The sequence below is a fragment of the Apaloderma vittatum genome, unplaced genomic scaffold (assembly GCF_000703405.1).
Source record: "Apaloderma vittatum isolate BGI_N311 unplaced genomic scaffold, ASM70340v1 scaffold22281, whole genome shotgun sequence".
In the NCBI taxonomy this organism is placed as follows: Eukaryota; Metazoa; Chordata; class Aves; order Trogoniformes; family Trogonidae; genus Apaloderma; species Apaloderma vittatum.
The window spans coordinates 60,055-75,435 of NW_009701100.1; the positions used below are offsets into that span (position 1 = coordinate 60,055).

At 37.1% G+C, this 15,381-nt stretch overlaps 1 protein-coding gene across 3 annotated transcripts in view; it reads left to right on the forward strand.

The window, feature by feature from the left end:
* Positions 1–15,381, forward strand: part of LOC104281134 (kelch-like protein 13) — a 74,879-nt gene that overhangs the window by 50,355 nt on the left and 9,143 nt on the right. For all 3 annotated transcript variants that reach the window (XM_009879035.1, XM_009879034.1, XM_009879033.1), the window contains 4 exons: positions 2,674–2,815; positions 4,791–4,923; positions 5,176–5,372; positions 11,887–12,682. In XM_009879035.1, coding sequence (XP_009877337.1) covers positions 2,674–2,815; positions 4,791–4,923; positions 5,176–5,372; positions 11,887–12,682 — 1,268 coding nt within the window. The remainder of the gene's footprint in view (positions 1–2,673; positions 2,816–4,790; positions 4,924–5,175; positions 5,373–11,886; positions 12,683–15,381) is intronic.

Below are 15,381 nucleotides of genomic sequence, written 5' to 3' on the forward strand. Positions count from 1 at the left end.
GCCAAGCTAATGTTTGAGACTAGAGCTGTGACATTTATATTCTGGTGAATTTTCGTAATGTGAAAGTTTGCAATTCTAAATGTCTAATTTGCATACGCAAGTTCTGGCACATACATAACAGCCAATGTGGAAGAGAAATAGTGAAAATCTCTTCTGCAGAAGGGCATCAAGTTGTGAGCTGCTGAGCTGGTGTGTTATAGGTATTAGAGAACTGCGCATTATGTGTTGAAATTCAGGTGGGGGAAATAACTGTTTCTAGCCACACCTGGCATGTCAAGTTCATACTTTTAAGTATTACAAGTATTTTGGAATACACGACATCCTCTCTGTTGACTGTACAGCTGTAACCAAGTGTCTTGTGCTATAGAGGACCTCTTAGGGACAAGGCTTCGGAAATTGTATGTAATGTGGCCTGTTCAGAAAAACACTTCCATTATCACTGCCATTTGTGGAATAAATGAATTGTGATCAGCCAGAAAAATACTGGCTCTCCAGAAATAAAGTAGCATGGTGTATGTGGCAAACATGGTAAAAAGTGCACTCCAAACAGCCAGAGATTTGATTTACTTCTACATTTGTTTTCCTAATGTTTTTGACTGATGTGTACATTATCTGTTTTCTTCTGACTTGAGAAAAAGTACTTTGAAAGCCCCTTCATATAATGACTATCTGATGTGACATTTCAGGAAGATGTTTCAAGAGCAAATAGACAAAGTCATGCCAGTTGGATCTGTGGTTCCTTCCCACCCATGCTTACATGTCTCCTCACATTATTTTATATTTCTTCTTTGAAAGACATGTATAAATTTTAGAGACTGGGTGTCCTTTGAGATTGTTGGACTCTTTCATTGATGTGATTGTATTAAAACTTAAGAAAACAAAAAGGCTACAACTGCCCCCCCAACTCAAAACACCCTAGAGCAGAGTGAACAAAAGCATTTTGGGGCATGAGCCAGCAGCTGCTTTGCTGCTGTGGTCTGTTGGTGTATGCAGTTGCTGGAGGCCAAAGACAGTTTGGAGAGCACTTTTCTAAGGTACAGTGTGTAAAACTTTAATTACACTCTGAGCTTGTTTTGTAAAGTAGGGATAATTCGGTTTCAAAAATGACACAATTCTTGTATGCTGCAGTACATCCCTGTTTGTTTTTTCAGATGTCTGAATATTGAGTTGCTACAAAGCTATTTAGGTGTCCCCTCATTCCTACAATCTGTTATGTCTGTGTGCGTAGAATCTCACTGTTTCAAACCCATGTATGCTGTTAAAATGTGAATTTGTTTTGATTCTGTTTTGTTAGCTGACCTTAAGTACTCATGGGTTTGAACAAGGCACATCAGTGCTGTCAGGGTAATGTATGAGTTTCAGAAACTGCTCTACATAGTCCATGTACCCAAAGAAGGTGGGGCTAAACTTTTTTTTTTAATAAAAGAAACAAAACTTTTTTTGAGGAAAAAATTGTGAAAATTACTTTTCACATGCAAATTCCAAATTTGTTCTTACATATTGACCACTGTCAAAATGGTGGGGGAGGGCGAATTTTAGGCACATTCTTATCACTTATTTAAAGTAATTTCTGAAACTAGCTTGGAGGCCAATGTTTTAAGATGCATGTTTAAAACTTGGAAAACTTTTTGTATCTGAGATTTGCAGCAATTATTTTTAAAATGCTATAAATCTTTTTTGAAACATGAAATCTTTATTAATAATGAAGATGCTGTAATCTGTGGATTAAGAGCTTATTTTTTGCTAATTATATTATATTTTCCTAATTAGTATTGTGTATATATGCATTATGCTGCTATGCATGCTAATAGGTAGTACGTTAGATCATGGAAATTACAGGAACTAGTTGTTAATACTTCTGGAGATAAAATTTATTTACATTGTATAATAATTACAGGTTAGAGTGGTTAGAATCTCATGCATATCTCTTTATGTAACCCTAATTTACATCTCCAGATGGAAATGGAAGGCTAATAATAGTGCAGTAGTTCTTCAACAGTTCTATCTAAAATTAGCCCTTCCTATCTAGGTTTGGACAGTAATTGCTTAGAATCAAAACCATAAGTATCGACTTCACACTAACAAATCTTAAATTAAATTTATGCAGTGGTTGCCTACAGTAGCAGAATACTGTATATAATGTCCTAAAAGAGTTCTTGTTGTGCATTTCTAAAGGTGACTTAAAAATACAGCTTGAAACTGCACAATGTATGTTTCTATTACATTCATACTTGAGGAAGATAATGCAAACCATAAAATGAAATTACGAGACAGTAATATTACAGTTAGAGTGTCAGTCTTTCAGCTCTCCTTTTGGCTTTCCTTTTCCTTTTGAAAACCAAATGAAACTTCTGCAAGGATCCTACAGTACTGGAAGCGCACACAAAAATAAAATAGTGTGCGAGCATCATAGGGACGTGCGGGTAGAAGGAAAAGGAAAAATGTTTAGGTAAAATGTAATTTTCTAAAGTCATGCTGTTTTTGAAACTGTTAAAACTTCACTTAGATTAGCTGAGAGGGACCACTAAGGGCTTGATTCCTGTCACCTGCTCATTTTTGATCTATAGCTTCTGTGCTGTTATGCTTCATCCCAGAAGACTCTGGTTTTAATACACAGGAGCACGGAATGATAATGAGTTTGGTCTTAAGGTTTCTTTCTTCTAATCTTCTTAGATCTCTGGTGGAAGAGGAGGATCCTCATATGAAAGTATCTCTTGGTAGCAGCGATATGGGCGTCTCTGCCCACCTACAGTCTTCTAAGACAGGGACCACAAGATTTTTCACCAGCAATACTCACAGTTCTGTGGTATTACAGGTAATGAAATATTCTTTTGTCAGTATCGATCTGTACTGAGGGTTTTGGCTGCTCTGCACAGTGCATCCGCTTAATAGACTTTATTAGACTAGTAATTCCTAAAACACCTCAGAAAATGCCCATCAGTGTGCTGTGTAAGCAGGGCTTGTAACTTCTTTCATGTGAGTTAAAGCTTTCATTTTTAGCAGCAGCTTGGGAAAAAAAGGCCTTTTTTGTGGCTGTATCCCTGTTCACTTTCAGTTTCTAAAAGGCAATATCATTTAAACTATGAAGTGACAGCTGTATCAAAGAAGCTCACTTGAATACAGTCATGTAATTATGTTACCATCTCCTGTGTGGGAGCTTGTACCATCTCCTGCGTGGGAGCTGCCATAGGGATGTGATGGAAGCTCCGTTCTCCTTCTTCGTGTCTGGGAAGTGGCGGAGCCCTGCCAGGTCTGGTGCAATGCCCTGCGCTGGGGCTGTCTGTATGGCATTACCATGTGGTAGAACATTCTTCAGCAAAGCTTTTAAGAATTCAGAAGTCAAATAATTTTCTCACTTTTGCTGGAGCTTTTATGTGCCGCACAGAGTCAAGCTGGCAGCTTTCCAGCACAGTGTTTCTCAGGAGTGCAGACAAATTCTGTATGGCATGACTCCTTAGGGAACTACCACTTATTTTTGCAGTTTGCTGTCCAAAAAGATGCTTAGTTCTGTGAAAAAAAAAATAATACTTTTTTTAATCATTCAGAGAAGCTACTGATTGTTTTGTTGATAGTTTCTAAGGCTTGGGCATCTGCAAATAGCTCCCTCCCACCTTTCCTCAAGAGCCCTCTCCCTTTCCTCTGAGAATGTGGCTGAAGGAAGGTAAACTAATAGGCCATTCGTGTGGTAATGGCAAAGGGTACAGAGGTTATTTTCTCCTGATTCTTTTTTCTTCTTCAACGTTTGAGCAAATGGAGAACCAATAGTTGTAAAGCTTTGTTCATAGAAACTACAGGCAAGTTGTTTGAGCCACTAAAATATGTTAGTTTTATGTAATCCTGTGTTTCCCTTCTGATTTATTGGAGCTAATAACTCATTATTTTATTTGCACTCTATTCTGTGTGACAGGTTTGAATGTTAATGCCTACTTACTTCTGCAATTTTAAAAATAAAGCCTTAAGATACCTTAAATTTTAAACCATGCAGGCTGATGCCAAGATTTCTCTAGGTGTTAAATCTGTAAAAACAGTATTTACATTCTTGTTAGTAAAAACATCAGACGGGCCGACTGAAGGAAATTGTTTTATGTTTGAGCTCTTGTTCTGCAGTATGTGGGGGCGAGTATTCCACCCATCCTCCAGCATCCCCAACAGGGCATATCGTCAGGGGAAAAAAATCTTACTCTAGGATTCTTTTATGTAAAAAGATAACTTTTACATTACATTTAGCCATTTTAAATAATTTGAAAAGATCAGATACGTAATGTGAGCTTGCTTTGAAGTTTTTACTGTGTTCACATTGGTGATAGATTTGATAATCATTGAACCAGGTTACAGCTTTCCTTTCAGACCCCAGTATTTTGTAGACTCTTAAGCTGCAAAGCACTTAAACTGGTGTGGGACAGGAACACATGTGTGTCCTGAAAGGGTAGTTCCAAAAAAATATATCAGTCCTTGCCTGAAACAGTTGCTGGAGTGCAAGCTTACAAAGCAGACTCCTTCCTGAAAATAATGTAATTAGTGGAATAAAGCTCCATTTGAAGGCCTGGTATATTTTACCTTGTTCAGCCATTTCTGGAAAATAATAATTACTCTGCTTGTTTTCCAATGAGTAATTATCTGAACGTATTAGAGATAACGGTTGTAAGATCACAAATTATTTCTCAGTGACATTTTGGACCTACAGTACTTGTCTACCTGAAAGTAAAGAAGTATTTACACAAGGGAAACAAAAGAGATTCCTAACCTCCTCCTGAATCCAATGGGTGCTTCACATTATGCTCTTATTGCAGGGTTTTGACCAGCTGCGAGTGGAAGGTTTGCTTTGTGATGTGACGCTTGTTCCGGGAGATGGTGACGAAGTGTTTCCTGTTCACAGAGCGATGATGGCTTCTGCAAGTGATTACTTCAAGGCTATGTTCACAGGTGGTGTTTTTGTTCAAGTAGAGCATATTGCTGTCTCCAAATCACCGTCGTTTGGGTGCCTGGACGTGTGTTGTGTTGTGTTGTGTGTGAATTGGCTCAGGCCCACAGAATGTTCTGTTTAGTTGTTCTGCTGTTGCGTATCGGGTTCTTTAATTTGACCTTAAAATTATATTTTATTTTTGTATAAGTTTGTGATATTATTGTCAACCCAGTCAAAATAATGATGGGAACTGGCCTACATGTCTTTTTCAGGAGGAATGAAGGAACAGGATTTAATGTGCATTAAGCTTCATGGTGTGAACAAAATAGGCCTGAAGAAGATCATTGATTTCATTTATACGGCAAAACTTTCCCTTAACATGGACAACCTTCAGGACACTCTGGAAGCTGCCAGTTTTTTGCAGATTTTGCCTGTTTTGGACTTCTGTAAAGTGTTTCTAATCTCTGGGGTAAGACTTACTACTTATTTCACATTTAAAATGATAAAGGCTTCTGTATGTTGTGTGTACTTTTTTTTATGTGTGTCCAAGATTTTTTTTTTAATATATAATAGTTAAGCTTAAAACTTGCCATTTTTTATAATTTAGGTCCACAGAGAACAAGCTTGTTTTATACTTTTCTTGAAAATATTTTTTGAGTGTTACATACAGTCTGAGTTTGATATAAGTGTTACACCACATTAAGATTCTTCTAATTCCAAAGTGTATTGCAGTGATGATAATCATAGTTCCCAGATTCCTTACTGGATTTCTTAGTTCATGCTCTCACTCTCTATATCCTTCCATAAGAAAGATACTTAATCAGTTAAACCTAAAAAAAGTCATAGAAGAGCAAGCTGCTGTTGCTGTGTTAATATACTTTCAAGAAACCTTTTTGTTTTGAGGAATGAAGCCCACAGTTGTAGTGATCATCAGAGACCAGTACATTCTCTTTGTAAACCAGTGAACTTGGTCACAGTCCTTACAATAATATATCCTCTCAAGGGATTACTAATAGGGATGTTACAGAAATGTTGGTTGTATGAGAAAAGTAGCTACAAGGATTTTATGTTGATTGCCATATTTTGCTGGAACTAAAAGTGGCTTTGAATGCCTACTGGGAAATATTTTTTCACTATCACTAAAATGAATGCTTTTGGAAGCAGAGACAGCCCCAAGAGTAGCTCCTCTTCTACCAGTAGTGGATAGTTAAAAGAATAGTACTTACATAGCATGGTATTTTCTATGCAGTTGAAACAAATGAAGAGTGCCCTGCAAAGCAGTATCCTGCAGTTCCGGTTGTTGGTTATTAAGCATAGCTCACATACACATTTGATCAGCTGGGATTGTTTTCCAGAGGTTTTATTTTTTTAACATTCTGTACTTAAATCTCAGGTATCAGAATTTTCAGGGTCTCACTGCATGATTGCACTTGTTCCGGCATTACAGTAAATTTACTGCATGTGTTGTGTGTACTACAACAGTGCAATCTCAGAGTATGGGTGTACTTAGCCATTTTCCATCTTAAACACAGTATATAAGCAATGCCAATATATGATGGTTCAATGCCTCTCCTAGTTCTTGCCCTATTGTCTTGTACTAATAGAACTCTTTGTCCTGCCCACAATAAGCAGCACCTAGTTTGAGGGGTTGGAGAAAAAGAGAGCTGTAAGAACTGTGCTGTCAGAGCAGTTCTGCCCAGAGAGATGCTTTCGCATTATTTTTAATGTTTACTGGAGGCTTTCTGATGTTAATGTTAGTTGCTTATATACCTTACTAGAAATCTCACTTTACCTGTAGCAGGGAAACTGGTGTGTGCTACATGAATTATAATATTATTTGTAATTCAGCTTTCTGATAGTATGTAATGAGAGATGAATGATGAAGTCTGCCTCTCCAGGGTTGAAGTTGCGATAAATGCCAACTTGGAATAAGGTCTTGGTTTTGTTTTAAATCAGTGGCCTCTTTTTGATGGGAGTTGAGCCCCCGGGACACCGTGTTGTACTTTCCCCTTTCTGGATAGGGCAGCTACTTGTTTTTTTCTTTTCTTAGGGAAAGAGCTGCTTTCATCTTAAATTGTGTTACTTGGAAGATATTTTTTTTCATGGTTCAAAATGCTTATTTTCTGAAAGTTCCTTCGCTTACGATGTTGATTTAGTGTGTTGGTTCAAGTAATTAACATCCTGTTTGGTACTACATTCTGAAAGGATCAGGAAGACTGTATTCATCCTCTTAGTTTTACTGATTTTCTTTTGTGAAATACTTACATTAATACCAGTTTCTATGGGGACAATCTTGTTCATTGTATAAGTGCAGAGGAAGTGCAAAACTAGGTTTGTGCCTAGTTACGTTCTCAGCATCCTTGTATAAAAAAATTTTAAGTGGACTTCTAAATTTGTTGAGGCAGGAACAAGAGTTGGTAAGCAAACCAGATGTTGAGGGGTTTTTGTTTTAGTTACCATACTTGATCTTTACAAAGATTATTCCCCAATGTACTAATTTCAGTTCATTTCTGAAGGAGAATTTCTGTAATTTAAATAAAGTTTCTGTGCAAGTCTTGAGCTTATTTGTAGTGAAACTAGCTGAGAGCAGCATCTGATGGCTGATGTTACCATTGCCGGACAAATGCTTCCTTGTCTTTGAATTGTCCAGGGCGTCCATCATTAGATTATAGAAGTTTGCTTTTGTAGAGCATAATGTGACTGTGTCACTTCATAAGAGAGTATTGGAAATGTTTATAAAGAAAAATGTGAGCTTAAGTTAACAACTTAATTTCTGTTTAAAAAAAAGTGAATGGTATATGTTGTAGCTGACTTGTAATTTTTCTTTTATTTGTTCTACATTCACACGCCTCCTGTCAATCTGCACATTGCTCTGATAATCTTTGAAGCTGACCAGACTTCCAGAGCACCACTGGAATATGTCCTAAGAATTTTTCAATCTTACTTTTAGTATTTGTTTTAGATATTTATAGCTATACGGTAGAATAGGGACTACTCCCGGGTTCACATCAAAATGAGGCATAGTGTAATTTAAATTAACAAAAATTTCAGGCAAATGTTTTCAGAGTAGTGAGTGCTAGAGGACACACCATAATGTTTTTGCAAAAGTAGTAGCAGCGTACAAAGTGGAAAAAGATGAGAAACGTATCCAAGTATATTACAGCTCTTGGGAGAAGATCATAGGGTATTGGGGAAGGGGTTGTTACACTTTAATTAAAGAAAATGTTCGAAAACACTGAAGATTAATGTCTTGGCTGTACTTATCGTATGGCTGCATAAGAAAATTTTATGCCTTCTGTAATTCTGTGCTTTATGTTTTTGTAACAAGCAGCAAATTGTTAAATATTGAAGTCTCAGTATGTGGAAGACCTGTCTGGTCACAAGAACTTGGTTAACTGAGGATGGAGCAGGATGATCTCAGTTTTGTGGGACCATGGGATCTGAGGCTGGGGCTGGATCTGCCAACCACCAGAAATTTGCCTTTTCTAACATGGGGATATGATTGATTCTGTTTTCTGAACTGGTCAAGTTCCTGTGCTGTTATTTCTGGCCTTGTGTATACGGGTGTCCACAGAAGAGTGGAGACTGTCATGGGAATGTAAGCTCTTTTAAACTTGGACCCTTTCAGACACCACGTTAAGTGCCTTCATGTCTAACAGTCATTGAAACAAACAAACAAAAAAACCCACATGCCTGACTGTTTTGTGGTACTAGGCTTGAGGACTTGACTTTCTGTTCATGTTATCTCTCCTCATTTGTTCTCCAAGTTCCTCACACTTGCAGTCATTTTGCGCTGCGTCCAGTTTTGTAGTATTATATAGTCAAGATTTTATCAGAGCTTGGGAAGTGATTTCTTCAAAATTTCAAAGAATTAAGTCAACTGATTTCTCAAGAAAGTACTTTGGCTTTTGCGTTTGGTTTTTCAGGCTGTAATAATACTGTGCTGTGCTTCACCTTTTTTTGAAAAGCTCTTTACTATTTTCTGCAGCTTTTACTTCTGCTTTGTAATGAGCAATTATAGTGAGTAATGTGAATGAGCAGCTCTGCTCAGTAGTCAAAGCCCAAGTAAAATAGGGTTTATTTAAAATTCTCAACTTCTTGTGAAGTTATTTACTTGTTTGACTGGTTATGGCTTTTAGCTCTTTCTGTGTGAGTATCTTTGCTAGTTACTGGATTCACTGTACATCCAGTCTTATATTTTTGTCTGATAATTGTATTCTTCCCATTCACTTCAGTGGGATTTCCAGCTGTATCGGTCCCTTCTGTGTGATAAGCTCCTGGCTGACTGACTTCCAGAGAGAACCATTTCCTTGCCTCTCATAAGTACCACAGCATCAGTCAAACTGTGTTTTTTGAAAATCAATAAGTAATTTAAATACTTGTTTATATAGCATTATTGTACCAATTACTGTCCAATTTTGAATTTTGCCAAGGAACGCAATCTTTAAGAAAATATTTAATATGGTACCCTGATTTGTGGTGAGTGGTGGAATTTGTTAGTGAGCCAAAGTGCACAATTTCATAAGCGTAATGGGGAGTACTGGCAAACGTAGTTTGAAAAAACCCACAGCCTTGAAATGGAGTATAATTCCAGTGGATTAGTTAAGGCAATATAAGGTAAATCTTCTGAGAATTAAGGCTTGACTGGAAACTGATGATGTCACGTTCATGAGCCATTAACAGTGTGTAATATGTCAATAAATATCAACAAATATGTTAATAGATCTCTCAAATATAAGCGTTCCAGTAATATATTCAATTGCATAGATTTGTGGTGTAACACGATAATAATCCATCAGCTAGATGCACGCTGAGCACTTTAACTGGCGTGCGTTCTGCCATAGGTCTAAATACTTTGCAACCTGAACACCATGTATCAACGGTACAATATCTGTGCCTTTTTCTTTGATCTTTTAACTTTAAGCGTGCCTTTTCCTGTATGCTATATCTGTATTTGCTTACCATGATACAAAGTGGTCCATCTCTATAGTTTGATGCCAGTAAATGTATTCCAAAGTAGTTATTTTAAAATACAATAACTGTATAGCAGAAGTTAAGATTCGTGGTTTACTGTAAGTCAGCTGTTTTTTAAGGTGTGATTTTTCCGTTGCTTTATTATACAACTTGAAAGAAATTTTAGAAGTAAGAATGTCCTGTTTATCTTACTTAATTTAAGGTACGTTGTTACTTCCAATATTCAATTAACTTATGGAAATTAAAAATCCTAAAAGGAAATGTACAGAGATTAGTTTGATACTGACTCTCAAAAACAGAGAAAGTATTTCTTAAGCATGAGAGAATGTTTTAGGTGGCGTTGCTTGCTGATGTGATTTTATTTTAGTATAAAAAATATGGTCTGTCTTGTAATAAAAAATAATTTATGTGTATATATTGCACCAATATTTTTATAATAGAACTCCTAAGTGTCTGCTGCACATTCATCTTGTAGATTGGACCTGATTAGAGAATTAGTTTTCTTGGAGATGATGAGAGAGATTTGGAACTTTTGACTTTATGGAGGCATTTCAGGATGTGTGAATGAAGACTTTGTGTGACTGCAAAGCTTAGCTCTAGGGCAAGTTAGATCAGTTTCTAGGGAATTAAAAAAAAATCTCCTGTTCCCATACTCATTAGACTTTTGAATTGTCTAGTATTAAAGGGCAATGATCAGAATGAGTTATACAGTATTAAAATGTTGTAATCTCTGTCATGACCAAAAGGTCATTTGAAGGTTTTTGAATTCTTAGGCTGCAATCAGGTCATAGTCCTCAATCTCTTTAATCTTTTTAAAAATGAACATGAGATCCAGAAGCTTAAATTCTTTTGGCATTACAAATATAATGAGACTCACGAAGCTGTGGAAATTGTTGACTGACATGCACAGAGACTAGTTAGTAAGCACATGTGTAAATGAAGCTTGGATTAGAATAAGGTTTGAATGCAAAAAAGCTGCAGTTCTCAGGAAGAAGTGTTTGAAAATTGACTTGCCTTGCACATGTATCATAGGGCTTGCTGAAATGAATTGGCCAGGTTCACTGGAAGGCCCCTTTAACTTGAGGTCCCATCCCTGACATATTTCTTCCTCTCTATATCTTGGATCCCAAGTGACCTCAGAAATTTAGAGCCAAAGGTGTAAGAAAGGTAGATGCTGCAGTAGCGTAGAAGAAGTGGGTTACCAAGAGATGGTCACTCACGTATTGAATTAAGCAGTGCATGAAATGTTTGATAATAAATGCTTATTTCCAGGGGAAGTCCTCCTAGGTTCATTTTTAAAAAAAATATTTATATATGTGTGTGTACATGTGTATATCTATTTCTATCTATCTGCCCATAAATAAATAAAATAATAAAATCATTGCCTTTGCCTTAGTTTTGATAGGTATTTAATTTGGAACATATTCCCTAAGAGTGCCCCCTTGATTTATTAAAGCTTCAGTTTTGTTCGTTTCTAAGGAGTGTATTCATGGGATTAACTACTGGAAATAAATTATCTGAAATATGTGGAATTGGAGAGGTATCTGTGCCATTCTCTTTGGCTGCGTTATGACAATACAATTTTAATAATGTTAGAAAATGTCTGATGATGAGACCTACTTTTGCATTATTCTCTGTAACCTTGGGCTAATCACGTCTGCCTTGACTGTATTTTTCACACGTCTTTTTTACAAAGGTGTTTGCAGAGCTTTTCAAAGATGAAGTGCTGTATAATTGCTATGTATCATCATCGTATAATGTATTTGACATAATTAATATATGCCATCTGCTTGTTACTTGTATCATTTCTTTCTTCAAAATAAGGAATACATTGGGTCTCCCCTTGGAGTTATGAATATATACATCGTATTGAATATTTATTTGCTCATGTGTAAATCACCTTTAGCATTGCGGAATTGCTGATTCTATAGTATTCATTAAATTCTACATTATTATTTAGACACCAAATTAAGAAAGTGTTTTGATTCCTCTTTCTGTTTACTTAATAGGTTTCATTGGAAAACTGTGTTGAGGTTGGGCGAATTGCCAACACATACAATCTCACGGAAGTGGATAAGTATGTTAATAATTTCATCCTGAAGAACTTTCCTGCATTATTAAGTACTGGTGAATTTGTGAAACTCCCCTTTGAACGTCTTGCCTTCGTGCTTTCAAGTAATAGCCTTAAGCACTGCACTGAACTTGAACTCTTCAAGGCGGCTTGTCGCTGGCTGCGGTATGAGGAGCCTCGGATGGAGTACGCTGCGAAGCTAATGAAGAACATCAGGTTTCCACTGATGACGCCCCAGGATCTTATTAACTATGTTCAAACAGTGGACTTCATGAGAACTGACAATACTTGTGTCAACTTGCTTTTGGAAGCCAGCAATTACCAAATGATGCCATACATGCAACCGGTGATGCAGTCGGAGAGGACTGCCATCCGATCAGACAGCACGCACTTGGTGACACTGGGGGGAGTGCTGAGGCAGCAGCTGGTGGTCAGCAAGGAGTTACGGATGTATGACGAGAAGGCCCACGAATGGAAATCCTTAGCTCCCATGGATGCACCAAGGTACCAGCACGGCATCGCTGTCATCGGAAACTTTCTTTACGTAGTTGGGGGCCAGAGCAATTACGACACGAAAGGAAAGACGGCGGTTGACACCGTCTTCAGGTTTGATCCTCGCTACAACAAGTGGATGCAAGTCGCGTCTTTAAATGAGAAGCGCACCTTCTTCCACCTAAGTGCCCTCAAAGGACATTTGTATGCAGTTGGCGGTCGGAATGCAGCGGGTGAGCTAGGTGAGTGCTCCTCCTGAAGCGTGGCTCCTTGCCTCGCTTTTCAGGCCTCGAAATACTCTGCTGCCCTGTGAGTGGGTGGAGAGGAAGCAGGCTGAAGTCGTTGGTGCACACACCTTCTTTCTGGAAAAGCTGCAAATGTGTAGAGACATTTGTCTGGATAGTGTTAGCAGTTATTAAAGGGCTTCCACAAAAAAGTTTGCCAAGTACGTGTATCTTGTGTATTGATGCGTAATATCCAGTATCTTCACCTTTACCATCAAGCATGAAGTGTGTGTGTGTCTACCCATGTGTGCATCGATATTAACAAACTATATCACAAAAAAACACCCCAAAGCATGAAGCTGAGTAACCTGACCCACTCTTTTCAGTCTTAAGTGTTACGGGACTTTCTAGCTGAAATTCACTCTTGGATGAAGGTTGCATTTTAAAAGGTGCAAGTTTTCTGGAGTAGTCATTTTGAAATGCTAGTAATTTTTCGTTTTCTTTTTTTTTAAAAACACACCTAATGATGGAATTTTACTCACAGATCTCACATCCAGATGTCCTGATATTCTGGATCTTTTAATTACTAAAAATGCTATTTTTTTTCCTGTGATCTCGTGACTGCACAGTTTATTTATATGAATAACTCTGCTGCTGCCTCCTATTTTCCGCCTTTACACATTATGATTCATTAAAAGAAAAAGTCAACCTCAGGTAAATAAGATGGTTAAAACAAAGAACTTCTGATTTAACAAAAGTCTGTAGAGGATGGCCTGTATTAATCCACTGCATTTTTCAAAGCCATAGAGGTTAGCATTTGCAGTCAAGTCTGGGAGTGTACACTCAATTGTAAACTTGACTTTGCTTTAAAATTGCAATGCTGCAGTGATTGTGCTTGGAATTTTAACCTAATATTATATCTACTCCAGATATAACATTTCATTATTTTGTTTGCTGCTTTCAACCCGTACTTAACTGTGTCTTGTCAAGTCTTTGTGGAAATAGCTCTTGCTGCTAGGATTTGCTTTTTAGAAATGCACTGATGGCTTTAAGTGCAGTGAGAAACATGTTTAGTTCAAGCAATACAAAACGTAATCTGTGCTAGAGCATCTGTGACTTTTTTTTTAATTAATGCATCTCAGTCATCACATTTACACTTTATTTCATGATCATATTGCAGACTTTGTTAGGAAGCATATAGTACATTGGTTCAACAGCACAAAACTGGGCTGGCTTTTTCTAGAAGTTTAAAATACATTATAATATTTGATTAAATGACAAATTTATAATTGTCACCTGTTTCCATACAGCGTGGGAAACTGTTTTGCAAAAACTTGTTTTCCCTAGACAGCCATTTTCTGAAGCAGATGCAGAGGTTTTCAGAATTTCTCTTGGATGGTGCTTTATCTACCTGAAAATACATTCTAAAAGGAAGCTTAATACCCCACAAGAGCCCAAATGTACAAACTAAGGTGCATTGATCCTTATCTTGAGTGTCGGAAAACCTGACCTTCATTGAGCTATTATCTAATAAATTAATAGCAGATAATCAGATTGCTGTCCTTGTGTACTGTACCATCTAAACAGAGTAGGTTATAAGAATATAAGAATATTAGTGAAAAAGTTGCAAGTCTACCAAAATCAATATGAAATAATACTGTTCCTAAGCCAGTGCAGCCTGTGTACACAGCAGGCTTTAAGCACACTGGGTTTTCTAAATTAGATCAAGCAGTATCATTCTGCTGACCTCAACTCTTCTGCAGCTTTAATTAAAATATAAAATCTATCACCTGTCTAAAATTCTTCTGTGAAGGTATCATTAAAATGCTGCAGTGCTTTCTACACAGACCTGAAAAATGTCATTGGAGCATCCTGCGGGAAGAGTACTCTATAAATGCTAAATATTGTACCTGTCTGATGCTTTGATTTGGGGCTTCAGTTTCTTTTCTTGTTAATTGTGAGGCAAGTCACCTTTCATTTTCATGTTTCTTTCATAAACCGGGACAGTTGAAAGATGAAATCCAGCTTAAACTTCACATTCTCTTCAGATGAGAAAAACTTTCAAGCTTTTCATAGAAGAGAAGGTTAAATGTGTGTTGGACAGCTGTTAAAGAAATTGCCCTTGGGTTCAAACTAATTTAAATCTGTTGTTAGAGAGGAAAAATTCCCAAAACCTGAATTTAGCTTTATGGAAGATCAGCTTTTATGGGAAAGGGTAAAGGATTAAAGTTACTAAAATTAACTTCTTTATAAAAATTATACTTTTTTGATTTTATCTTTTTAATCAAGCCTTCTCAAGTCATTTTCATGATGATTAGTCTTCTGAGAACTTGGTAAATGCCACTTTCAACCTCAGTACCGGGTGCTGTAGGGTAATGGCTATGGTTTTGACAGAACATGCTGAGAAAAGTTTGGTTTATTGGTAAGGATGAGTGAATTTGTTTGTGGTACATGTATCGGAATGTGTTAAATATGTCTTTGAAATGTACTGAATTATAAAATTAAGATTTCTCAACGCTGTGACAACTTAGGGCTGTGCAGAAGCACGCGTCACTCCTAGGTTTCCTACACATCTTCCAAATACCTCCAGAGATGATGTCTCCAAAGCTTAACAACCCTTTCACTGAAGAAATTTTTCCTAATGTCCTGTCTAAACATCCCCTGGTGCAATTTGAGGCCATTTCCTCTTGGCCTGTCACTTGTTACTTGGAAAGAGT